The sequence below is a fragment of the Centroberyx gerrardi genome, chromosome 11 (assembly GCF_048128805.1).
Source record: "Centroberyx gerrardi isolate f3 chromosome 11, fCenGer3.hap1.cur.20231027, whole genome shotgun sequence".
In the NCBI taxonomy this organism is placed as follows: Eukaryota; Metazoa; Chordata; class Actinopteri; order Beryciformes; family Berycidae; genus Centroberyx; species Centroberyx gerrardi.
This window is the reverse complement of record NC_136007.1, coordinates 17,573,428-17,599,274: the sequence shown is the minus strand read 5'-3', so window position 1 is coordinate 17,599,274 and position 25,847 is coordinate 17,573,428. Positions and strand designations below refer to the sequence as shown.

At 40.3% G+C, this 25,847-nt stretch overlaps 1 protein-coding gene and 1 long non-coding RNA gene across 2 annotated transcripts; both read left to right on the top strand.

The window, feature by feature from the left end:
* Positions 1–5,062: 5,062 nt before the first annotated feature.
* On the top strand, positions 5,063–25,266 carry tmem164 (transmembrane protein 164). The gene is made up of 6 exons (XM_071915229.2): positions 5,063–5,890; positions 16,950–16,999; positions 19,249–19,315; positions 20,662–20,740; positions 22,993–23,093; positions 23,692–25,266. Exons 1-6 carry the CDS (start codon positions 5,453–5,455, stop codon positions 23,896–23,898), a joined length of 942 nt encoding a protein of 313 aa, XP_071771330.1. The 5' UTR covers positions 5,063–5,452; the 3' UTR covers positions 23,899–25,266.
* Positions 10,354–11,663, top strand: LOC144541799 (uncharacterized). Its single transcript, XR_013506858.1, has 2 exons — positions 10,354–10,548; positions 10,666–11,663. It is a non-coding gene; the product is annotated as an uncharacterized LOC144541799 (long non-coding RNA).
* Positions 25,267–25,847: the final 581 nt, after the last annotated feature.

Genomic DNA, 25,847 nt, shown 5'->3' with positions numbered 1-25,847 from the left:
TACATAAGAATTTTCATCAAGAATTGACATGACCAGCAGGGACAGCCGCCGTCTCTTTCCCTCCATAAAATAATCACCAGAATCTTCATATTTCATTGTCAGGTTCTCTTCCCAGCGTTTCAGTGTCTATTAGGATTCAGGTTGTGACTTTGCTTGGCCTGTGATTTCTGCAGTATGGAGGGGTAAATTAGCACAAAGGTCTGAGAAATCAAACCAGCTTTGAATCCTAATGCTTTTGGTTTGGCTCAGAGCTGAAAACCGGACAGCTTTGACAGTTTTTTCTTCCTGATTTTCCTCAGGGAAATTTTCACTTTTTTCTTTAGGGAAATGTTTCATTATTATTGATTTAAAAAGCAATCACAAAGCAATGAACCTACATGAATATTATTATGGCATAACACAGGGCTAATGGAACGTAGAGCCTAAAATTGGGGGATAAAAATCAACAAAGCCATAAAACATTAACTCTAAGACTAAGAAAATAATAGCACCGGCCCTTAATAGTGAAAAATGTGACAATAATTATCCTTTGCATACAGCAAAGTCTATGGAAAACCTTCATCTTCCCATTCTGATGTCTACTCAAACTCAAAAAGTGTTTCTGACATATGGGTACAGTTACACTTGACATGATTCTTTTTTTTTTTTTTTTTAGAGCTGATTCTTATGAGTCTCCTGGGGCTGTACCTATTGGTAGTTATTTCAAGTATAACAAAACAAAAATGTCAATTTATGCATCTTTATTGAGGAAAATGATGCCAATATTGAAAATGACACAGCTTGTTTTGTATTTTAGCCGGTAAGAGGTATATTATTCATATTTCTCCAGAATCCGTGAATCACAGCCATACATCCATAGTTCTTTTCTCTGCCAACTGTAGAGAGAGAAACAGTTATATATAAAAAATATCCCGTCTGTCTGCACCTGAAGCTGTGCCACTTCTCTTTTCTCCCCCTCCAGCAGCAGGATCTTTTCAATCAGTTCCGCCTCCCACGTCTTCCACTCTGCTTCTATCTTATCTATCTTCAGCTGGCTTGGCGTCTTTCCACCGGAGCTGAGGGGTCTCCATTTTATTTCTCTGCCTGAATTCAGCCTCTCGAGCCTGGAGACCGCCTCGCTCTTCATCCCACTGGATGCGGTGGGAGGCCAGTTGATCTTTAGCTGCCTTTCTGCTCCTCTCCACCTCCTGAAGTGAAGCCTGGACTCTGGCCAACACTTTGGTCAACTGAGCCTCCAGAGCATTTTCCCTCCTGAGACTGAGACAACATATTACTCTTTTAAGGACATTCAAGGCAGGCTCCATTTCATTTTTCTAAGCGCCTCCTCCTTCTCATTGAGGAGAGTGTGTTTCTCTCTGTTCCACTGGATCAGCTGAAGCCTCAGTTGTTCCTGAATTGCTGCAACAGCGGCCTTTCTGGTCCTCAGCTGACTCTCAAGCTCTTAGATAGTGTTTTTTTTAGATGCCAGCTGGTTCTCTAGTTCCCAAACAGAGGCTTGACCCACCTCAACGACCTGTTTGGAGCTCTCCAGGTTGAATAAGGCCATCTCTAGCTGCTTCATGGTGTTCTTGCTAAAGGGGCAGGTAGAGGCCAAAGGCAATAGCCTGAAGCCTTCTGGGCTTGGTTATTGTTTTTTGTGTGTAAAAAGTCATTTTCTCCAAATATGGGCCCAAAGAGAAGTGATTCATCTGGGAGGTTGCTTTTGATTGGTCAGATCAAGTCACAGCAGCCAGATCCATGGTGACACTTGTGCCCGATCTGTGTCCTCAACAGAGGGAAACCAGTGGCAACGGGAGCTGCATGAACCTTGAAGAGAAAAGATAGCCCACAACAGTAATTAGTCACAGAATAAATTTGGACAAAAAAAAAAAGTAAATGCATGTTAATATATAAAGCTAATATGTCTTAGGTAGACAATATGCCTACACAGAAAGAAAAACAAAGCTAAGCACCATGCAGCTGAGTGTGCTGTTCCATAACAATACAGCCAGTGAGAGAGAAGAAAGCACACTTACAACAGAGATAGTGAGTATGCTAATGCAGATATCACTGACCAAATATTAGTAACTTATCTCATTTCATAATTAGCCAGCCGCATAGTTGTAAACAGTCAGATCAAACTTACATAATGTCAACTAGATAGTTGACAATGCATTTACAGACAAATATATTTTAGTTGCAGGGTATGCACAACTTAGAAAGAGTATCAAAGCAAAGCACCATGTAACTGAGTGCACTAGCCTATGCTACAACAATCTCACAATACAGTGCAAAACACATAGGGTGACTTAATATGTTGCTGAATATAATGTTAACTTGTTAACAACAACTAGTGAACTAACTGCATAGCTGTCAAAGTCACAAAAACAGAGTGGTAAGGATGTTCATATTGAACTCAGTTTCCATCTAGTGGATAGTTGCATAGTAATAGCAAGTCCACTCACACTATTTGTCTCATTAATTTCCATTGTAACAATAACTCACCTGCACATGTCAGGCAGCTTGTCCTGAGGTGGTGTCGGCAGTTTGCAGTTAAACCTTCTCCAACACTCCTTGAACATCCAGTTAGTATGTGATGGAGACATGGGCAGAACGAGTGTTGGCACAAAGTTTTGTTTCAATAAGCAAAGCAACTGGAGAGTGGCTTGTCAGTGAGCGGCATTAAGAAATTAATCTTTGATATAGATCTTATCACTTATACACCAACATTGCTAGAAATGTCATGTTTAGATACTCAGGCCCAAATTGTGGCATGGAACAGCATGCACTATATCACAAAAATGACCAAATCAGAATGCTATTCACTAACCAATTAGTGGTTAATTGCCCTGACAACACAATCTTATTAAATCTGGAGCTGTTTTCCAACATACCTTGTGCTACACTGAGCACTAGACATACACCTAGACCAATGACATTATGTTAGGGAGTGGCTAATTTAAGAAAGAGGCGCGGCCTACCAATGCCGCTGAGGAGCAAAAACCACTGGGTGTATCCCAAAACATTTTCACAATTCCTCCTTTCCTGTCCGCCCTAACCCGATCCGCTCTGCCTCCATTTGCACGCTTGTGTGAAGTGTTTGCCATACTGAATGCCAGACCAATTAGTGGGGAGGGGAAGTGAACTATGTAAGCCTCCCACAGCGAGTGTGCATCGACGCTGACTTGCGATATCCCACGACCCCCTGCGACGACGGAAGTGCAACACCAAAGAGGCATGGAGGAAAATATCTTACACATAAATTCCTTGTCCACTGTGATTTTGTCAAGTAGTACTGTGTTTTTTGTAATTCACATACTGTACGTAACCAGGATTTGTAGCCTTTTCCTCACACTTAATAATGACTTTAAACAAAATCGCTGAATGTGTGGTTGGTACATTCTTCAGGGATTGGGAGAACACACGTTGCTGTTGAGGCTCCATGCTTTCACTGTCAGAAATGAACGCGAGTTTAGCAAGTAGCAACGGTAACTAAGGGAAAAGTAATCCTACATACAGTTTTAGTTGCCATATTGTGAAATAGGCCTAGCGTAATACATCCATGCTATTAAAACACTAGGAGAGCTTGCTGTTACCTTAACATAGTGTTCAATCTAGTAAACGACAGGGTTACCAGAGGAACGTTACCCGCTCAAAAGTTGCACATGGTTGGTAGCCAGACCATTAGTCGCCTAGCAACCTGCACCGGTGATTGGCACCATTCCACCATGGTTTTGCTGTCAAACATGATTTCTTTTTTTAGGGACGAGGGGGGGAGTGTGTGCAGGGGCAAAAATCATCACAAATCAGTAATCACTCTTATAGTATTATTTAGTAACACTGTTGAAAATGAAGGGGAATTAATGTCATTCTCAAAGCTGTAAGGGATTAGTAGTTTGTTCCCTCTTAAAAGGTGTACACAGTCTTGAACCCTTGCCTTTTTTTCCATTTTTCATGTTGTAAGCTTGTGATTCATCACGTTGCTGGTTGGATTGGTTCAAAGCTTAACACTGTATATCAGGATTTCCTGAAATGTCTATGGAGACAAGTAGCGGGAATATATCTGGAACCAGAGCCACTGAAAAAGAGGGTGCGGACGTTTCACCTCTATAAACCTGTGTGCAAGGCAAGCATAGGCACGCCCAAAATCCTCAGATCACATCCTCAAAATCCTAAAAGGAACAGCTCCAACATGCAGATCTCAGTCCGTGTAAGACCCATGGAACTTAACTGAGTCTGAATCGTGCCTTTAATGAGTAATGGCGTGATCAGATGATAAAATTGCATTCCCTACATCAGTGGATCACAAGTTTTTCGTATCAGAGACACAGATAAACATCATACTACGGAACCCCAGTTTTGTAGTTGCAAAAACTACAAAAATAGAAGTGAATAACTAGAACTGAATAACTGTCTATACCACAGATGAGGATGTAACTGTCAGGAGAGAGGAACCATGATCAAAATAGTTATTATTATCCATTCTCACATAACGCTAACATGTGGTGATGGAAATATTAGTGAAATCAAATTATGCCTCATTTTGCTGGGGAACCCTTGAAACTCCCTAAAGCAGTGATTCTCAACCTTTTTCCTATCAAGGACCCCTAATTTAGTCCACATTAGGACCACGGACCCCCATTTGATGAGATTTTGTCTCTCGGACTCAAATCTGAGAATATTTTTATTGTTAGATATGATTTGTCCAGAATTCCATGACAGTCTATTGTAGGTAGAGAGATAACAGTCAAACTATGATCAAAACAGTCTTTTCTTCTACATTCTCTAGTTGTGTTAACTTCTTGTAAATGAAATAATGGTGAAGTTTAACAATTCATCCATTTGCTGGGAACCCCCTGGAATCCCCTCAAGGACCCCTGGTGGTCCCCGGACCCCACGTTGAGACCCACTGCCCTAAAGTACGCCTGGAGGTCTCGAGGCATTACTGTGTGTGGCAACCTCTGGCTAACATGAACCTGAACGCAACACCGAAGTCGGAAGTGTCCCAATTTCCCAGGTTTGTCCTGAACGCACCATCGGCTGACATCACGTGTTTTGGGTGTCCTCCTCCTTGCTCTCCTCAGCAGGGTAGCCTTGGTAGCTAGCTAGCTATCTATCGGGGCAAACTCGGCATTGTGGCTAACATTAACACGCTAACTGAACCCCAGCTAAACTGCTTTCTATCTTGACACGACTAAAACGTAGGCAGCCAGCGTACCCGCTTCATATAATGCTGATGCTAATGTGACTAGCTAAGTTAGCTTGCTTGCTTGAAGACTGTCAGAGGCTTGCATCTAACAGCAGCTACGGTTAGTCTACACAGCTGCCTCCTCCTCCTGCTAGCAAAGTTGCTCATCAGTTAATAGTAGGTGGAGCAGGTAGGTTAGTGATTTAGCTAGCTTATTACAAGGTGGTGGATACATGTCTACCTCTCAGCTACAGGACGGATTACGAAAGAGAAATCTTGCAGTTCATGTTTCGCCAAGAAGTCGGTGCGACGTCTTTTATTCCGTCTTGTTCGTATCTTTTCCAACACGAGAAGAGGAATATGTCCAGATATAACATATACAGTCTGTTGGACTGGGTCTATGGCGGTGTGGACCCGAAGTTTGAGGGCAACGGGGGCCCGGAGTGTGCCGCCTTCCTGGCACCCCAACAGCGTATGAGTGAAAGCCTTGTCGTCGTTTTTATCTCCATCGTGGAGATTGTCTTGGCACTAAGGAAAATAAACATCTCGAAAGACCTCAAAGTGGTTGGAAAAGACTGGACAAGGACGAAGGAGGACAGTCTGGGCAAGAACCTGTTGCTGGTGGCTCTTTGCATGACTTTTGGAGTGGAGGTTGGGTTCAAATTCGCGACCAAGACTGTGATATACCTGCTGAATCCATGCCATGTTGTGACCATGGTCCAGGTAAGGATGACACTGCCGAGTCATGTCTGATTTGCATATTCTTACTATTTAGGCAACGTGTACTTGCACTTTCACTTCCCAGTGAGAACAGCTAACGTTAAAGCACTAGCCAACATCTGTATTATGTCTGTAAATCAGCTGCTTTTCAACGGAACAATTAGCCATACTTGAGTGACAGTTTATGATCAGTTGCATAAGATGTTTGTCTGCTTTGGTGGTTTTGCATTCACATTGCATTGTCCTTATCTCTTCCGCCTATGGTGAAACACCATATGTAGTCATTTTCCATTCAGTTTTACCTAATTACTTTTTGCTTCCTTGAGAAAATCACCAAGACTGTCAGTTGAACACTACACTACAGTGCTTGAAACTGTACTAAAAGCTTTCTAAGTATAGCAGCGCTGTCCAGGTTTTCATTTCAGAGTTGTTCAAAAACAGTTATCAATTTACATATATTTTACATGGAGTGGTTAGTAACAGCACAAGTTAGTTTGCCATTGCTTGGCTTATCTTCCCTTAGCCTACTCAGTAAATATTTAAGTCCAGTCAAAACCAGGGTATTTAATTTAACTAGATGCTTAATTTGGTCCTTTTTGGAAATGCCTAAAACTGTATGAGGAAAAGAGTAAACAATGATATTTACTGTCTGTTAGTAAACCATATTATAAACAATGCTAACATGTGCAATTACTTATGACTCATCCAAATCAAGTCACAAATTTGACCAAACTTAAGTTGATGAGAGGAAAATGTCTGTCCACTTGCTTGATCGTTTTGTAAATACTACTGCTACTACTAATACAAAACACCTGAAAATCAGAAAACAAGAGCTAGTCACCATGACAGCAACAGTAAATAATGAGGAGAAAATAATCAACAGGGATATTATCAACAACAACAATGACCACTATAAAATAAGTAACAAAAATCAGAAAATGGCATTAGTGAAAAATCATTAGTTACTTTAAACAGTAGGGATTTTAGTTTTTTTTTCTTTTTTTAGAGATGGATAGTGATTTAGTCTGTGATGTTGGGGAGGTGTTTCTGACTGTTGAAGAAATCTCAGGAATGAGAAAGTTGGTACTTTGACAATTTATTCAATCTGCAGATTGGGAGCCAAAAAACCTCAAACTTCAATTTTGTAGTGTTGAATAGTCATGTTTATGAGAATACAGATAATTTATGTCACTACCATTGGTTAAAGGTTACTTCATCATTATGCCGAGTGCCGACCAGTAACAACTGTTGAACGCACACTTTAAGAAAATGGTGAAATCCCTCTTTTCTGGTCATAAACACTCATTATTTCCCAAGGACACCTAGCCTCCCAGTATCTATCAGATAGGGGCACCTGCACATCTGAATTCCCTCATGCTGAGTTTCATAATCTCTAAATGGTATTGCAAACATATAATACTGGGTGGCAGTCTTGTGCTAAGCACCCATAGTCTCAAAACTGGATATAAGGTCAAAGGTACAGAATGAATACACTCTCAAACGAAGTGGAAAGTTGTTACATCTGTAGTTTAGCATCACCTTTCCATCTCTCCAGCACTTCTGCTTTCACAAGATGGAAAGTGCTGCAGTGGAGAAAGCCCTGTTGTCCTAAGTTCAATCCTTGAGGTGGGGGTCAGGAGCTGGGTGTCTTATGATGTGAGCCCGTGGGACGGGTTATGACCATGGAAGAGGTCCGTGAGAGAAGAGGCAGGGTTATGGAGGGCTTTGTAGCTAGTGAAGAGTAGATTGAACTGAATTTGGTACTGTACAGGGAGCTAGTGGAGATTTTGAAGGATGTGGAGAGATGGGAATGGATGCGGGCCATGTTGTTGCGGTGGTGGGAGCAAGTGCTGTTCTTTTTATTTGGCTAACGTACTGTTCAAATCGGAGGGTACGATCCAAAAACTCACAAAGGTTGGCTTGCCTTGTGTGGAGCTATCAGTGCTGAAAGAGAAGTCATGGCTGGTGCAGGTTTGAGATTCAGGACCAATAATGATGATTTCTCATTTGTCACAGTTGAGATTGAGAGAGGTGGTTTGCATCCAAGATTTTATTTCAGTAAATTGGTGAGGGCAAGCGGGTGGCAGCAATGATGGACTTGGTAGTTATGTAGAGCTTAGAGTCGTCGGCATATGAGCGTTACTGGAGGCCATGGTGGCAGATGATGTGATCAAGGGGAAGAGTGCAGAGAATACATGCCAGGCACAAAACCTTGTGGGACACCGTGGGAGACTCAGGTGAAGTCAGACATTTGTTGATGCTGAAGTGTCTGTGAGAGATAGTAATTCATTCACACCTTCAACCAGAAAGGGGGTAACTTCTAGTGAAGTCAGCTGGCATAGTGTTTGGTTGGAATGAAAACCTGCATATATTTGACCCATGGCGGCACACGATTCAACACCACGGGTCTAGGCAGTAGGTTACTTTCCACTGTGTTTTAATTTGTATTTTACACAGGCATCGCAACTGGGCCCACTCAAGCCAAGACATTATTGTATGCAGTCAAACTATTCCCCCTATTTGAACAAAGCCTATCAATTAGCCTACTCCACTTCCCTCCAAAGAGCAGTGGAGCTATGCTGTCCACTCGCTGATGCTGTAACTTGCAGAGAGTAGAAAGGACAGAACAACATTAATGATTCATTCTGATTATTTCAGATTACATAGAGATAGGGGGTGATAGCCAGTAGACGGTGATAAGTTTCTTGCTGTGATGAGGAGCTGACTGATGGTAGGAAGAAGTCCTTGATGAATGAGCATTGAGGTCTAGATTAACTAGGTGTTCTGCCTGTTAACACTTTTATGTGGTCAGAAAGGGAGATGGAGAAGAAATTAGAGAGGGCGGTTGGTGAAAAGGGAAGAGATGCACTTGGAGTGAGACGGGGAGGAGGTGGAAACAGTCGGTTTGTTGTAAATTTATTAAAATATATAAAAAATATTAAATTTTATTTTTATTTAATATTTTTAAATAAAAATAACAGGAAGGAGTTGTTTTTATCAACTGGGAATGCTTTCATATGATCGCCTCCTGTTTAGAGGAGTTTATTTATTGTGGGGAATAACACCAGGGGTCGATGGAGCCTGAGTGTATGAGATCAGAAGAAAATGTGTGGAACAGGATGTGTGACGAGCATGTTGCATTGTTGTAGGTGGTCTTTGTGCAGTATGAGGCCAGTTGATTTGCAGAGGTGGAGGTGTTCTCCACGAGGGGGGTGGAAGTTAACACTTCCTCAGTGAAACAGAGGGCTTGGATTTTAGTGTGCTTCAGTTTTGATAAGCTTGCCCTTAATCTTGTCATCCCATAACCAGCTGCAAAAGACATTGCATCTCTCAAAAATTCCAACATCATGGATGCATTTTTACATTCCCTGGTGAAAAATAATGCGTTGTCATGCATAGATTAGCCACTGCAGTTGCAAAGTCTACACACATTAGCCAGACTGTAACACCGGGCGAATGAGCATTACTCAGTACAAGGTAAGGGAGCGCCAGTTGGTGTTAGGAGTCAAGTGTCTGACCGACTGTCTGACTGACTGATTGATGAGTTCATAGCTCACATTTGACAGTTGCTGGCAACACAGAGATGTCTGCTATGTTTTCCTCTGCATGGAGCAGGAGCAGTCACACTGCTGCAGGGACGGTCTTCCACATCGCCAGTCAATAAGTCTGATTGACAGTGTTCTGACCCGATGGGGGGAGGGTGTCACCCCATTAGCCCCATCCTTGATATATAGGGTTTTAAGTTCTGATGACTGACCGACTGTCTGACTGACTGATCGATTGACTGACCTGAATTTGGCTCCTGATGCCCACATCTTGCATGTGGGGAAACAATAATGCATTTTCAGTTGCATCCCATGGATCTGGTCAGGACACAAAAAAACAAAACCAAATTTGTTCTTGAGCCACGATCAAATGGATGACACCATGCAATATGGATGTGATGGAAAAATCAGGGTAATGACAGTGTTTTCCTAACTCTTTGTTGAGATCTGATATGGTTTTCATGACACTTTCACCATTCAGACAATTGTATGCATTTTCTTTTCAGTTTGTTCTAATGGGTTGATTGATTGGTGATTATGTACCAGACCAAGATGTTTTGGACTTGCTTTGGAATTTTTTTTTTTTCTAAATGTATGAGAAGATTTTAGAGAATGCATCCCCGAACCCCTTTGTTATAAAGCAGTTACTGTTGATCATTGTTAAAAAAAATAAATAAAAAAAAACTCTTTTAATCTTTCAGCAATCATCACACCAGTCAGAACTTGTGGAAGACCTTTCAATGAAGCCAACGAGATTTCATTTTGATTGAAAGGGTGATGAGGACAAACCGATCGGGGAGGGGGGGTCAAGGTACCTCCCACCACTTTGACTTAGACGTGCTGGTGGTGGGAGTCAGTGGGACGAATTTAATGTGAGGTGTGAAAGGTTCATCTGACCAGACTAGATATTGTCGGCACCATCGTGTTTTGCAATTACTGCCAAGCCCATTTGGCATGCAGCTCATCTTGCATCAAGGTGAATCACCACTTGAGCACAGACAGCATTGTGAAACGCTGTGCGGCGATTTGTAGGCTTCCTGTTGTGTGGGGGGGGGGAATCCAAGGTTTCACTGGCCTGATGGAGATGCATCAAGACGACACAAGCAAGACTACAAGGTAGGCAAGCAGCACTATGTGATTTTATAGCGATAACATTTAACATAATCATTTTTGATATTCATGTTTTCCAGACTTGAAACTAAACCTTATAATCTTTTCCCTTGAACATACTAGAGCTGGTCCACATATGGCGGTGCTGCCAAAGAGCTGCTCACTGTGAGAGAGCCTGCAAGCTGCCCTGGGACCGCCACTTAGGACCTTGTGAGAGCACCTTGGAGGACAATGAACAACAATTTGATCCAAGCTCTCCTAATGGATGGATGGAGCTCAAAGGCAGGCATACAATAACCCTACAGAAGCTGCTGGATCATGACACACCATCATGGCTATATGATTTGTCCTATTTTACTGTGATTCATGAAGAAATAGCATAACTCTACTCTCTCCCAAAGCCACTTCAGCACCTTGACAATGTTAGATAATTAAACAGATAGTGTTTTCAAAGAGGGAATTCAATTCATTACCTCTGGTCTCCTAGCCCAGACAGTATTTTCACTATATTCTTTACTTAAAACACATGTAAAACAAACTTGCTTCTTTAGGTAGGCTATCTATTTACACAGCTAATATTGATTCGAAGTGTATTGGTTTAACTAGGGAATACATGACCTGGACTCTGTGACATTTCAGTCATCACAACCCCAAAAAAAGGATACTGCTCATAAGAAATGAAAGCCGGAATGGAAGATCTTAGCTTTGTATACAAAGTTAGATTTATATATACATATTTTCAAAATAATAGTGATTATAGCTTAAGTGTTTTGCAAAAACATTATTGATTTTGGATCATTTTTCCTGTTGTAATGGGTGTTTTGGTTTTGGTGTTCAAAGATTTGAGGATTTGTGTATTTTTAAGTGTTTTTACACAGAGAAATTGTCTGTAATGCCAAAATTATCTTAATGTATCTATGCTTAGTGTACACATACAAAAAACGACTTTGATCATTGTGAAATTACTGAACGCAACTGTGAATATATTCCAATGTTTATAATTAAGCGTTTTTGAATCTTGAATGGTTGAATTTGTCATTATTGTTGAGGTGGCGTCCTGTTGGCACTGGCCTCCTGGTTGTCCTCTACACTAAATATCATTAAAGGGAGTATAGACTGGTGTCATAGTTCATCATTTAGTGGATCTTAAAGGATGACAGATTAGGTCAAAGTAATGGAATTCCCCTATTGGTATTGGTATTGGTATTGGTATTGGTATGTGTGTGTGTGTGTGTGTGTGTGTGTGTGTGTGTGTGTGTGTGTGTGTGTGTGTGTGTGTGTGTGTGTGTGTGTGTGTGTGTGGTCAGCGTTATCTGTCCAAATGACTCCTGACCTACAGGATTCTACGCTGGCTCCCAGAAGGTGAACGTGTTCTTTTGATTTGTGATAAAGTAATCACTAGAAAAAAAACCCAACCCCCTTTATCAAGTGAACTTAATTCCCCTGAAGAACCTGCCACGGGTTTAATGTGCATAAGCATACTGATTATTTGAAACACTGATACAGTAATGATGAATTTTTGGTAGGGTGATGACGAAAAATATTGCTCCAGCCTCCCAATACCATCTGTAAACTTTCAAAGGAGTATAACCACTGGAAACAACTCTTATCCTTTTTCCAAACGGGCGTTAGGTATTTCTGCAGTGGCTGTGAAGGGGTTAAAAATAGTCTAACACCTTGGTTATGGGAATAATGGAGCAATGAACATAAGGTCAGCAGCTTTGACCTGTATATCATTTCAACCATAACTGTGACCTGCACCTTAACGTGAAACAATGACTCAGCTCTTTGCCTTGTAGAGCTCATCTATAAATTGAAGCGCCGCACCGCTAACACGCTGGGTGCAAGAAACTCTGATATGTTACAGTATCTGTGTTACAGTCTACACTATCAATATTATCAGTAATGGTAGCCATATGTAGCAATAATCTTATCACCAACCAAATGGATTGTTGACCCCATCAGATAGCTTCCTATAAAAAGCACTAGCGTAAATCAAAAGGAAGTAATAACTCACCACTAATGAATTGCTTAATCTGTAATGAGCCCTTAACATGCAAAGATAATGATATCGCTTTTTTGTCCAATCACAATTAAGTTATAATATTTGCAATAAACACATGCCTATTGTGAAGGTAAGGTAGCGCAATCTTGCTTAATCTACCAAAAATGCTCAACACTGGCTGGTCATTCATTCTTTGCAGTGTTTTTCTGGAGTCTGGGCTTGGGAAATGTGATGATCGTGCTTTGTTTTGGAAACAATACAGTTGTCATTCTAGCACCTGTTTGACTGGTCTCTCCCTGAATATCTTGCCTCTTCTTGTTACCCGCTGCTATCATTCTGATGAAAGCAGTCTTCACCTGTACAGTAACAAAATAGAGATACTCTCTGTTACAACACTGCAATTTTTTTTGCTTTCTTTTTTCAGATTATTCCATGTCTTTTTCCACTGAGCAGTAAATAGAAGAAGAGCAACAGGAAACACAGGAGAGAGATGATGGCATACGCCACAGCCTGCTGTGCCACAGAGTACCTCCAGATAAAGTTATAATTCAGTTGTAAAATTAGTAGAGAGAAGCAACCATTAAAGTTAACTGTCTTTTAGTGCTGTAGCAGGAGCATCAAGGCTGGTTTGATACTCATTCTTCATCGGAGCTGCAGAAGCTTGTGATGAAGAAGATGATGGCTGTTGGTTCAGTGGCAGCTGCTGAAGTATGTTGACCTCTTAAGGCTTGAACACTTATTTCAGCCAATATAGCCCATTTTACATTTTCTACATGTTTGAAAGTCAACATCTCACTATCCAGATAGTGCAAGTGGCTTTATCATATAATTGTTTCAATGTTTATTGATTGAACTTCTGTATAGATTGGGACATGTGTTTGGAATAAGATGTTACCTTGTAATTTTGAAAATGTACAGAGGTAGAAGAACATGAGTAAAAAGATCCTTACCATTGTTTGATTTGTAACAAAATAATGAATAATGATTCCGTGTAACAGGTCAATACATTGGAATTTCTTGCCAAACCATCTTTTAACAACTTTTCACGATCTACAAGAAGGTGAAACTTCAGACAAAATATGTATTTGTGTGATGTTGTCAGTTAAGTTGCTAGTTCTTGAAATAGCTTAGCTGGTAACACAGCTGCAATAATCACATCAGAGGAGACGCTGTCACTGACAGTGAATTTGTAATTCTAATTATTTTGGATAAGCAAGTGAAGATGCTGTTTGAGGCAAAGCGCTGCCCAATACAAATGACTCTGTTTGACCGTCTGAGAGTAGAATGCAAATTTTCTCTTACCTTCCTGCTGTGCGTTTGAATTATAGAACCACCTTTGGAAACGACCACATGCATATCAGCAGATAACGGCTGTGAGTTTGCATACAAAGAATGTCACTGAATCTCCTTTCTTAACTGAACGATGCTGCTTATTTGTTAAGACTTGGGCAGATATTTTTGTGCAGGTCTGAAACAGTGTAGACGTGTGTGTAATTGGTCGTGGGCAAGTAGTAAAAACAAACTGTACCAAAGATGTTTGTTCTGATGTCTCAGGCTTAGATACAGTGGTTAAACCCACTGCTTCAAGTTGCTGATTAAGTCGAAGCTCAATTTCTTTCAAAATTTAGCTGTCTCACCACATTTTTGGGGATTTAGCAATGATGACAGTAAAAGCACACAGCAGGGAAGTGCTATTTCACAGTAAGTTTAACAGCTGCCATCTGCAATATCAGCTCTTGTCTGCCACTGCCAAAGCGCTATTACACCCACATAATACAAATGGGTATGGGGAAAATCTCCATGAAATGACAAAGAAATGTCAGGTTTTTCAGGGTTAATGTGAGGAAAATAAAAGTATGCATTAAATGTATTATTTTTTTGCAAGATATTTGATTGAATTCTATGGAGCGCAGCCCTTGTCACGTAGCCCATGACAACGTTTCCAGTGTTGTAGCTCGATGTGCTACAGCTGAAGAGGAGCAGAGTGGTAGATCAAGCCCTTAGCTGACACAGTACTCGGTTTAGGTACTGTTTTGCATATGCTATATGCAAATTCATGCAAATTCCTCAATACATCAGATACACAAGTGTTGTGTGTTGAATGAAAGCTCAGGGTCTCGTCTCCCTTCTTGGTTCCAGTGAGTATGTGCTGCACTGGATTATGTGCAAGTAGTTCTGTTCAGGTAGTACTCGCTTACAGATAAGATCATGACTCCGCTCGCTGTATTTTTTGTGTTATGTAGGTACTAATTTGCATATTTTAATTTTGAAAGTAAGAGCTGTATGTAATTGGGTATAGTACCTAAAAATGCCAATCCTCATTGTGCCACTTCAAAATACTTTATTTAATTCTCTGGCATAAGACAAAGAGTCCAACAAGTGGCAAACTTCTACAGCAGTGGTTCTCAACCTGGGGATCGGGACGCCACAGGGGGTCGCAAGATAATCTTTGGGGGGGTCTTGAGATGATTTATGGGATAGGAAAAAAATATTTCTACTATACAAATTTATTTTGTGTATTTATGCTTTTTTTTCCTTGTGAAATACTGTAGTTCTCAGCCTCCAGGCCTCCTCTGATAATAAATCAAATGAGTCAACCTGAAAAGGGAAAACCATTATTTGGTCGAACTGTTCACCACTCTGCATATGCAGCCTGTGGCATCGCTTCATTTTAAGGGTTCACGAGCCAAACAGGTTGAGAATCACTGTTCTACCGCATGGCAGCATAATCCCAAACATATAGGCTATACCATAATAGTGAGTCACAGTGAGAGAAACAACTCAAGATTTAGATCGAGCAATGACAACTTTCAACTTTGCCAAGCAATTTTCTTTCGTAAAGTACCTTATTTTTATTTTTTCTCATTCCTCAGAAATAGAAATGAGCATTATCAAACATCCATAGTTTGAAGAACACAGGGTCCATAGTCAACATAAACATAAGTTTCAGGATTATACATAGTAGTAGTGAGTCTTGCAATATGTTCAAGTTTTTGTTTGTTACAGATGGCCTCTGCAAAATACTTAATACATATAAGAATTGAACATAAATAACTAAAGTTCTGTTCACATTGCAGGTAATTTTGGTTTGATATATACTGTATATACTGCAGATCAGTCTCCTTTTAAAGAAAAATCCAAAAGCTCCCTGCATGGCCCATGGGTAACGACAAGTCCCAAATAAATAGCTTTCTGGTCATTCAGTTTTCAACCTTTTCCATAGACAAACCATCTCTTCTTTGTGTCGAACCGTGTTTTGAACCAATCCACGTTTGCAGTATCCTTTAGGCCGACGCTTAGAGGATACTGCAAGCCACATAGTCCATCACTGGGCATACATGAGACTTATATAACTGGTACTACGAGCCACATCCAAGATCTTTACATCAATTTGTGAGCCGCTGACAGCACGCTCCCACCAGCAGATCCTGGTAGCGAGCTTATAACCTAAATGCTCATTCAAGAATAAAACTAGCTCTATACTATGAACGTGTATGACAGGGAAATAGAGGTATGGAAATGGAAATGAAAATGACATGTCTCCTTTCTAACTGTAACTGACTGACTGTAACTGACAGCGTATCCTTTCTTCTAGAACGTATAACTTCAGTTTTGACAGTAGCCTCCATTTTGAATACTAAGAGCTGAAAATATATAGGATCTTTTGTTAAACTATTTCTGATTCTGCTAAGAGGAAACACCAGCATGAAGAAGCTGGGAATTTAACCTAGAATCTTAAGTCCGTGGGTTTTGTTTTGTAACCTTACAAGCAAGACCATTAACATAAAGGTCAAACAGTGCTGAGGAAAGCACAAAATCCTTTTTAACACTGTGAGCGGTTGGGGACCAACCAGTCCTGAATTAGTACACGTCTGATGTATTATTCTGACAGGAATCGATTGCATTGTAGAACCTTCTCTCTCTTCCATAAGCAATGAGTTGCAGATAAAGGAGGTTTCTGTCAAGCCAAACAGTCCTTTTTAAAACCAAACGATCAATAAAATACATTTATATCAACAACTGGCAGTCATTTTAATGCTTTCAAATCCTACACTAATTGTGGTAGCATCCTCCTGTGTGTCGCTCTTAGTCCTTGTGCTTACTCAGCACTTTCTTTTTTAATTAATTTTTATTTGTTTGGGCTAGAAGCACTTAACAGTTGGGTGTGGGATGCGCTCTGTTCATGACTACTGCTGTTACTGTGAAACTATAGAAAACTCATTTAAAGCAGTCTCCTTTGCTGAAAGTTAAAATAGTTTTTAATTTATAGCACTCAGCGCTCTAACCACTGAAAACATTCTGTCCAATAATCCCTACAGTTATGGTGAAAATGATTGAACATGAGTTTAACTTTCAGTGAGTTTAATTGACATTTCTCTTGTCTCTGTGCTTTCCTCACCAGATCTTCCTGCTGGCCTGCCCACCATGTAAAACAGCGATGGTTGTATTTAGGTGAGTACTCAGACGTCTTTTGATTGTAATTGATTGTAATTACTTACAGGCTGCTACAGATTGAATTGGGTTTTGACAGTGCTTTATTTCAATCAACTTTTTGGGGGATTATGACTTATGACATAACTTTTAACTTTATTTATCTAAACTATGGTTTGGGCAGTTAATTATTCATGAGAAATTATTTGTCAGTGGGGAAAATGAAGTGGGATTAGCTCAGGAATGAATACAGGCAGGGTCACTTTCTCTTCCTACAGCCCATGGGAATCAAACAGTGAGTGGCTGCTGCGATATCTAGGCAATCTGTTGCTGTCTTGCCGGAAATTACCATAAAGCACTAAAAATAAACCTGTGATGAAACACTCCCCAACAAACCTCTCATGAAAATACTTAAGTGAGCCACCTCAGATGGTAAGATAAGATATTTTAATTATCAGGGCGGGGTCATCGCTCTCATGCTCTTTCATAATGCGAATTAGTTCATAATGCAGTATCAGCTTACCTGGTGTTTTACGGGGTTTCCCATCAGATTATTTCACCATGTACAATGGGTGCACAAGGAATTAGATCTGGTTCAGGAGACTCCCTTATGTCATTTTTAGCTTGTGTGTATGTGGCTTTTTATGTGCAGCTCAAAAATGCAAAATCAAGTAGAACTGTATTTGCACTTCAAGTGTCAGTATTTGCCATTACTAGCTAAGATGTCAACATGTGACAAGCCATGCTCATTGATTTCAATAAGGGATGCAAACAACCACCTTTTTTAGGTTAAAGGGAAAGACTGTTACGTTACAGCTTTGGATATGTCATTCCTAAATGTCATGTTAGATTACTCTTGATCAGTATATGTGTACTATTGCCAGAAAAAAGACTGCAGAGGTTGTTATAGGATGGGAAATGTGACTGTGACTAGGATGATTTTCTGGGGGAAAGATTAAATTATGTTTTTTTTTATGGTTGTTTAAGTGTTAATCAGTTCATAAACTCGGTCTCCTCTTCATCCAGTGGAGCGGCTCCAGCTTGTATATCAGTTTGACATCAGAGATTTGAGTCCTGGCTTCTGGCTTGCATAAAGAGTCGTTCATTTTCCTAAGTACTGATTGAACCATCCTATGACATTGGAATAGCATTTATACTTAGCTTCTTGTTTAGTACCACATTTAATTTGTGAACAAATTCAAATTCAAAACAAAAACCAAATTGTCTATTTTGAAGTAATATTTTCAATGTTTTTTTCTAAATGTTCTGGAGGCCCCCAAAATGGCAGGTGGGGAATTTGAACACATTCCAGCAGCACTGCTGTGTTTTCCCAGTGTCCTTGGTTGTCACAACAGTTAATTTGGCTCATTAAGCTCAAGGACAACAAGAGATGAAAAGAACGGTAAAATCAGAGGAGATCGACTAAGGTCGAGACTTTTACACAGAAGGTCCTGGAGTTTTTTTATATGCAGGTTATTGTTGATGAAGACAAACATCTATCCTTATTTTGGATGTGCAGCTCTGCAAGTTAACTAAACAAGCATCACACTCCCTCTGTCTGCAGGAGCAGACAGGCTGTGTGTGTATTGAATGGTGAGTGAGCTGGGAGCAGTAGAAGAATATGTGCTAACTAAAGGCTGAAATATGTGAAAAATTATACTAATTATGAATGAATAACTAGAGTTACTGATTAATCAGAATCATGATGATTGTTGCAATTTTGTGTGATTTCTTAATGGATGGTAGAAATGTCAAGTCTCCAAAGCGTGCGCATAGAATGAAGGATTCAATTACCGCCTGTACGGTCACCGACTTGACTTTCCCCAATCAACACTTCCATGAGGATCTGACCCTGCAAAAGAGTGCCAAGCAAACACTGAGAGGCAGCTGCCGCTAACAGCACCAGGGAGCTCTCTGATTTATTTTCAACAACACAGAGCATAATCTGCGCTCACATCCACCTATTACCGCGTGCTTATAAAGGCACTAATCAACCCTAACTAATTGGCCAAACTAATAAATCAGTCAGCCTCTAGTTGAGATGATGTGTGGAGTGTGGAAATGATTGTTGAGATTTTTCACAGAAGTCTGAGGCAGATGTTGCCGAGGACATGAAGCAGATCTCCAGGCTGTTTAACATGCTGTCCTCTCTGATGCAGTCATGTAGTGTAGAGCACAACTAGTAGCCTAACATGCATTTGTCCAGAAGTTGCGTGTGGACTGAATTCTTCAGTGTCAAGTGAACTTATTTTTTGACATGTCTTTTTCAGGCTCCAGGTCCACATGTTGAATGGTGCGTTATTGGCTCTAATGTTCCCTGTAGTCAACACTAGACTGGTAAGTAATCAATACTGGAAAGAAATCTTCAATAAAACCTTGCTTTCAATTTCAATAAGCCTTCAACTTTTGTCCTGTAAGATCCGGTTTTGCAGCCATTTGCAAGTCTTCTTCATTGTGTGAGTTTCGGGATCAGACTATAAACATGGATTGCTTGTTTATAGCCTGATCCCTTCTATTGCATTTTTATTACAACTCAATATGACTCAAAGTTTTCTACCTTAGCTTTGATACGGTCAAAGATCACATTTTATGTACTTATTTACAAATATGTCTTATGATATGAATATGTTTTGTGATGTTTTAGTACATTTAGTGTTTTAGTACATTTAACATGCAGAAGTCAAAATGCTGGAGTACTTTTGTGGCAGGCAGTACGAGCTCTCATGATTATAATCATGCAAATCCGCTGCGTGAGTGGAGGCAAACTAGAGGGGATCATTCAAATCCTCCAACCCTGCCTGATAGGAAGGCTTTCTCTCTGCGACGGTTGCCAATAACGACCAGTTACAATGGATGTATGCAGTAACTTAAAAATCTATCTGGTCAATTTTGACAATGTGTTCATTAACCAGTCTTCACATAAATATAGGAAATTTTCAGTTTCTAATATGATTCCTTTAAAGATCAGATGTTCCTACTACAGAAGAGAAACTGCAAAAAATCGTACAAAAGCAAAATTTTAAAATAGCCATGAACTTACTTCCCTGTCAGTTAGTGAACGTGTAGCACTCTAAGAATAAGGGAAGTATGCCTTGAGAGACGCAGTGAGGTGTGATGGTGATGGTGGTGCATTTTCCGTGCTGTACTTTTCACCATGCAAGTGTTAGCTGCTTGGTTAGTCAGCTTTGACTCTCAAGATAGTTCATACACCAAATGTGCCAAACACAAGTCTGAGGTCTGAGCAGCAGCATGCTCAGTTCTGATGTTAATGGACTCAACTTTGCGTCACAGCCTTTATGAATGCCTGAGAACTTGCATCAGATCCCCAGAAATCTGCCAGTAAAAGAATAAATTATATAGAAAATGTACTTACAAGAATTACATAAAAGAAAATACTTCCTTATGAAGTATCGGTGATACCTCCAACAACATGAAAACATAGAAAGTCATCAGTCAGCTCTTAAGCAGCGGCATCTTCAACTCCTCCTTCACTATTTGTTTATAAAAGTAGAACTTATACAGACTCTCATATTGCTTTGAACAAAAAAATTTGAACTAACCATTTGAGATGTGAGCAGTTATAGCTTGTTACTCTGCACATCTTGTCTTTGGGGGATCACAAATACGCCAGCGGTAATGAAGGTTCTGCAGAATTTAAATAGTTTTGTTTTTCCTCTCCTCAGCTGCCGTTTGAGAAGGAGATCTACTACATCCAGCACTCCATGCTCTACCTGGTGCCTCTTTACCTCTTAAGGAAAGGAGGTGAGTGCTGCTCTTTTGTAATTACACCTTTGTTGTCTGCAGTCATTGCCACCCAAGATGCCATCTTTGGTGATAAGCGGTCAAGAATTTAATTGTCAAGAAGTTATGATTTTGGACTTCCAGTTTCTTTACCTGGACAGTGCAGTCAGTACTGTGGCATCTTTTTCCTTGGAGTTTCTGTAGGCACTGGACTTTTCTTTGTCTGTTCAGCCATGGTAGCTATCACTGGTGCTGCCAACTACCCAGTTCTTCTTCTGTTTACTCCAAACAAACCTCTGTTGCTGCCTCTGGTAACGTAAAATGTATCGCTTCCTTTGCACCAGAGGATTTTTGCCTGGAAAGTCCTACCTGCTACCTACTGAGACTTTAGAACAGCAAAAGCTTTCATGGACTGGGTAGAGGTTGAATCACTTTTGTGTTATATCAATCAGCGATAGTAGCAAAATGAGAATTTATTTATATGAAAATGTCACAAATTTTGATTTAAATCATCAACCAATCCACCGCCGTCTTTTTTTAAAAGGTTTTCCTGTTGTCACTACACTCAGGGAAATGTAGCTAAATCACTCTACAGTTGTGCCCAAAGAACAAATGCATCATTTGTGTGTCAGGGGAAGGTCCCACCCTTCCTCTGGTCATAACTATTCGAGGAAGAGCACACTCATGGACAAACTGGACCCCTCTCTCTGGTCCCTGGAACCTGCGAGGTGAAAACCCGGGGCCTTCCCTGGATGTAAAAATGACTCGCTTGTCCTTCAGATGAGGTTGTGTAGAGCTTCAAGTTCTGCAATTGCATAATAATCCCGTATTCCAGAAATTGCACCTATTTTTCTTGTGTTAATGAGCCAGGATTATAGCCATAACCTGTTGTACTTCTGAGTGGTATGAGGGAAAACTGCTCGTACTATGACAGTAAAGACACATTTGCATTCACTGGGGACTTCCAAACTCTGCACCCCTTTACAAACCGTTGCAGGTTACATCATGATCTTGAACTTCCAGTTTTTTTTTACCTGTACAAAGGCAGCGGTTATTTCACTAAAGACTGAAAATTGCTAATTTCCTCTGTTCCCCACCAACACTCCAGTAACTAAGGAAGTTGTTAAAGCCTAGAGCCTCTGTTTATTTAGCTCTAGTTCTCACCTAGGACTCAATTTAAGTTAGTCAATTGGTTTTAGAGGCCATTTTGGAATTTAGTTCAAAGAGGGTATTTCAAAGTGTATGCAAACATGGAACAAATTTAAAGTTTACACTGCAATATCTAACCTATCAGGGAAATGAGGCTGTAATGTGTAACACAGTTTTATGTTCCTCAGCTGAGTGAATGTTTATTGTCCTCATGGAGTGATTACCTGGTGGGTGTGGTATCCCAGAGGTTAGAGAAGCAGGCTTGTGACTAGAAAGTGGCTGGTTCAGCGTGGAGAAAGTGAGAGCAACACTCTCCCCTCCCTCAACAAGCAAGGCACTAAACCCTCTGGAGCAGTACAGGACTGTGGTTACGTTGGGCAGCTGCCAGGTGTGAATTTGTTGAACTGTGTGAATGTGAAGCAGGGCGTTGCTGGAAAATTTTTGAAGAATAAATAAAGGTTTAAAGAAGGCTTAAAAAGAGCTGAAGTATAAACAAGACAAAGTACAAACACAAGGACAGATAGGATTCCATTTTATGTCTCCTTGGTCACATCTGTAATTTCAAGGTTACTTCTTCTGCCTCCTGTGTTTTTAATTGGAAGAAGCCAATTAAACGTCAGAGTGGATTATCTAAGGCAGAGCAGACGAGTGGAAACTCTCCAGCAGTGCCTCAGTGTTCATTGGTAACATGATATTGGAGCACCACAAAAGGAAATATTCAACATGTTCTAGTTCAGCTGAAATGAGATGTGTGTTGTATCCGGATGTGTGTCATGACTCCCCTGGCATTACACTAACAAAGTGGTAGTCTGTTGCCAGGGAGGAAACATGAACAGCATGTTTGCCACCTTATCTCCATTACATCTCCCTGTCGCCGGCTCCGCTGTAGTCGCACGGCTTTCGGTCTGCTGACTTAATTGACATGGCATGAACTGAACCGTATCAGTGAGTGGAAATAGCATTTGGCTTCTTTGTTAAGTTATTTTTTATTTTTTATTTTTTTGCTTGGCCAAGTGTTGGCAACAGGTGGCCAGCGTTGGCAGTAGAAGATACATTCGGTGCACTTTCGTTCTCTTTAACCTAGAAATGAGTTCAAATGTTTCATGAGCATTTTCTTTTTGCAGGTGTGTACAAGCCGGAGCCCCTGGGGGACATGTGGTGGGCGCTGCTATCCACTGGCATCCTGTTCCTCTATCACTTCCTCTTCTTGCAGGTTCTGGGCCTGGTAAGACAGAGCCCTCTGCTGGACATATGTGATATTTCACCATGAAAAATACACTCACATCTGGGAAACATTCCTCAACAGAATGATGTGTACAAATAGCTTTAGCCTCCATCACTTGTTAGCCGTGTCACCAGTTTCATCTGGAGGGTTAACAATGAGACCGTTGTCCTTAAGTTAGAATAACTATTATAAAATGGCAACAAGCGGTTAGATAGCCAAATACAAACATCATAAAATGAAATAAATCATTCAATAGTCAGAGATCCAGCAATGTAAAGCAGTGATCTACACAGTCAAATACTCACATTTATAAAATTACATGCCATCGACTCTCATCCCTCAGTCTCCTTACTGATAAAGTTTATGGAGCAAAAATCCGGTAGATACGGATAAATATAGTAAGATATGCGGAGTGAAGTCGACCACGCTATTTGTATCAAAAACTCATTATCCAGTTGGGTAATACTTGTGATTATTATGATTGGTAGTAGTATACTTGATGAAATAAGCATCCAGCTAGGAGCTGGGAGGATGCATTTAGTCAACCTCTCTCTCTCTTTCTCTCTCTCCCTGCTTCTTTCTCTCTGTTCGCCTCCAGGTGACTGAGGTCAATCTGAACAACATGTTGTGTCCGGCTGTGTCTGATCCGTTCTACGGGCCTTGGTACCGGGTTTGGGCCGCGGGCCACCAGACCCTGCTGACTCTCATCCACGGGAAGCTGCTCACCCTCCTCTCCCAACACACGGGCCCCGTCTGCAGACACCTGCTGGACACTGTCCGCCTGCGCAGCAAGAAGGTCGACTGAATGTCCGCAAAGATGCACACAGACATCGCCTTTCACTCCAAATGCCTGCTCTTATATTGTGGATTTTTTCTTTTTTTAAATGAGCATTTTAATGCATCTTTTAACCATCTGTTTTTACTGTAACAAGTGAGCATTTCAGGGTCAATGAATCAATGTGTCATTCTTTTAGTGTTATAGTTGGCTCTCATACATACTTGCATGCACAAACATAATAGAGACATTTTATTAAGGCTGGTAGTCAACATTGTGGAGCTGGCCAGATTTAGCCTTCTTTTGGGAATACGGTTTCCAGAATAAGTAAGTGAATTTGTGAGAAATAACTTTATTTCTCAAGCTGCCTTTTTGTAAATGTATTGTTCTAAAGACAGAAAATGGGGCTAACCCAAATGTCACTACTGATCTGTAATTGTTACACTTTCAGTTCTTTATGTGGTAGTTGCGCTAGTTCATACGTTAGTGGGTAAAGTTGCCATTTTATTTGTCTCCAGAACATTTTTAAACAGATTGTGATATGTGAGCTGTTGTAAAAGTTATCACTTGTATATAGTTTGAAGAGTTGTGGTCCATGGTCGGAGTAGCTTTCTGTTAGCCGTTTGTGATCACCTCGGTGTTGTCATGACTGAAAATAGAAACTTATACATGGTATCTTTCTGTCCCCACTTTACCTACGCAGGTGTACAGGTTAAGGAAGCATCACATTGTTAATAAGTGGCATCTCTTGCAGTTTCTCCCATCCAGCCTATGAGGATCATTCAGATTATTATGATCAGGGGACGTGAGGATGTTGTTTTGTGCTGAGATTCAAAGGGATGAACAAGGAGCAGTGTGCTATACATTTACACTGGGATGTTTATTATTTTATTATTATTATTTTTTATTTTTTTTAAAAGGTCTCCTAGTGATCCTGGACCATATTCAACATGGTGTAAAGGTCAATGCATTGTTGGTATGAATATAGTATGTCGCCAAGATGAGGTAGTTCTTGACAAAATATTTATGTGGGCTGGAGTCACGCATCGTAACACTTGAATATAATTTGTTGCTTGACAGGACGTTCTAAATTCAGTCCAACAGTGTCAGTGTAATGAGTCACATACTATGTTTTATATACCTGGAAAATAATGCATCAAAAGATCTGCATGAAGTTAATTTGGGTCATTTATTGAGTGCCCATTTTAAAGAAAGTATTAACTAGCATTGGAAATTGGAACACTTCAATCATGGTATCTCATTTCAAGTATGAGGGATGTGTGTGTGTTACTGTAGCATATATTTAACTATATGAAAAAAAGGGATAAGACAAACTTTTGTATTTTTATGGGTTCAAGTGTACTGTGCTGTATTGACAATAAAAGTGATTTCAGTTGATCAATTGCTCAGGGTCCTCATCATCTATTTCACATTCATTTTCCTCTTAAGGATTTAGAGTGCATGTGTGAAAAAAGAGCAGTTATTCTCCTCATTTTAAATGTCTCCTGGCCTAAAACAGGCTGTTTATCATTGTAGACCAAATGGTAGGACTTCACATTATGGCCCCTAAATTAATGCTCAAGCACTTGACTAACAAATCAGTAACTAACCTTATGTTAACATAAGAACAAACAAAAGAATTAAAAGAAGTCAATATAATTGTTAACATACTAGTACCTGATTGACTTTATACAAATTAAAAATTAAGTACTCTCTTAGATTTATTGTTTTGTTTTGTCATTTTATTGTTGTCTTATAAATATTTCACATATTGTGAAGCATTAATCTCTATTACCTGTTACTCTTTATTTACCCCCAGGTAAAGTGGGGAATCACACTAGTAACCACCAAGGAATAGAACTACTCTGTGCCTCCTTTAGCACGGTGGGTAATCCTCTTAGCTTTACAAGTGATGACTTAGGAATGAACTGGAAGCTACTGAAACAATGCCGCCGACTTGGCCAAGAGTGTTAACAGGG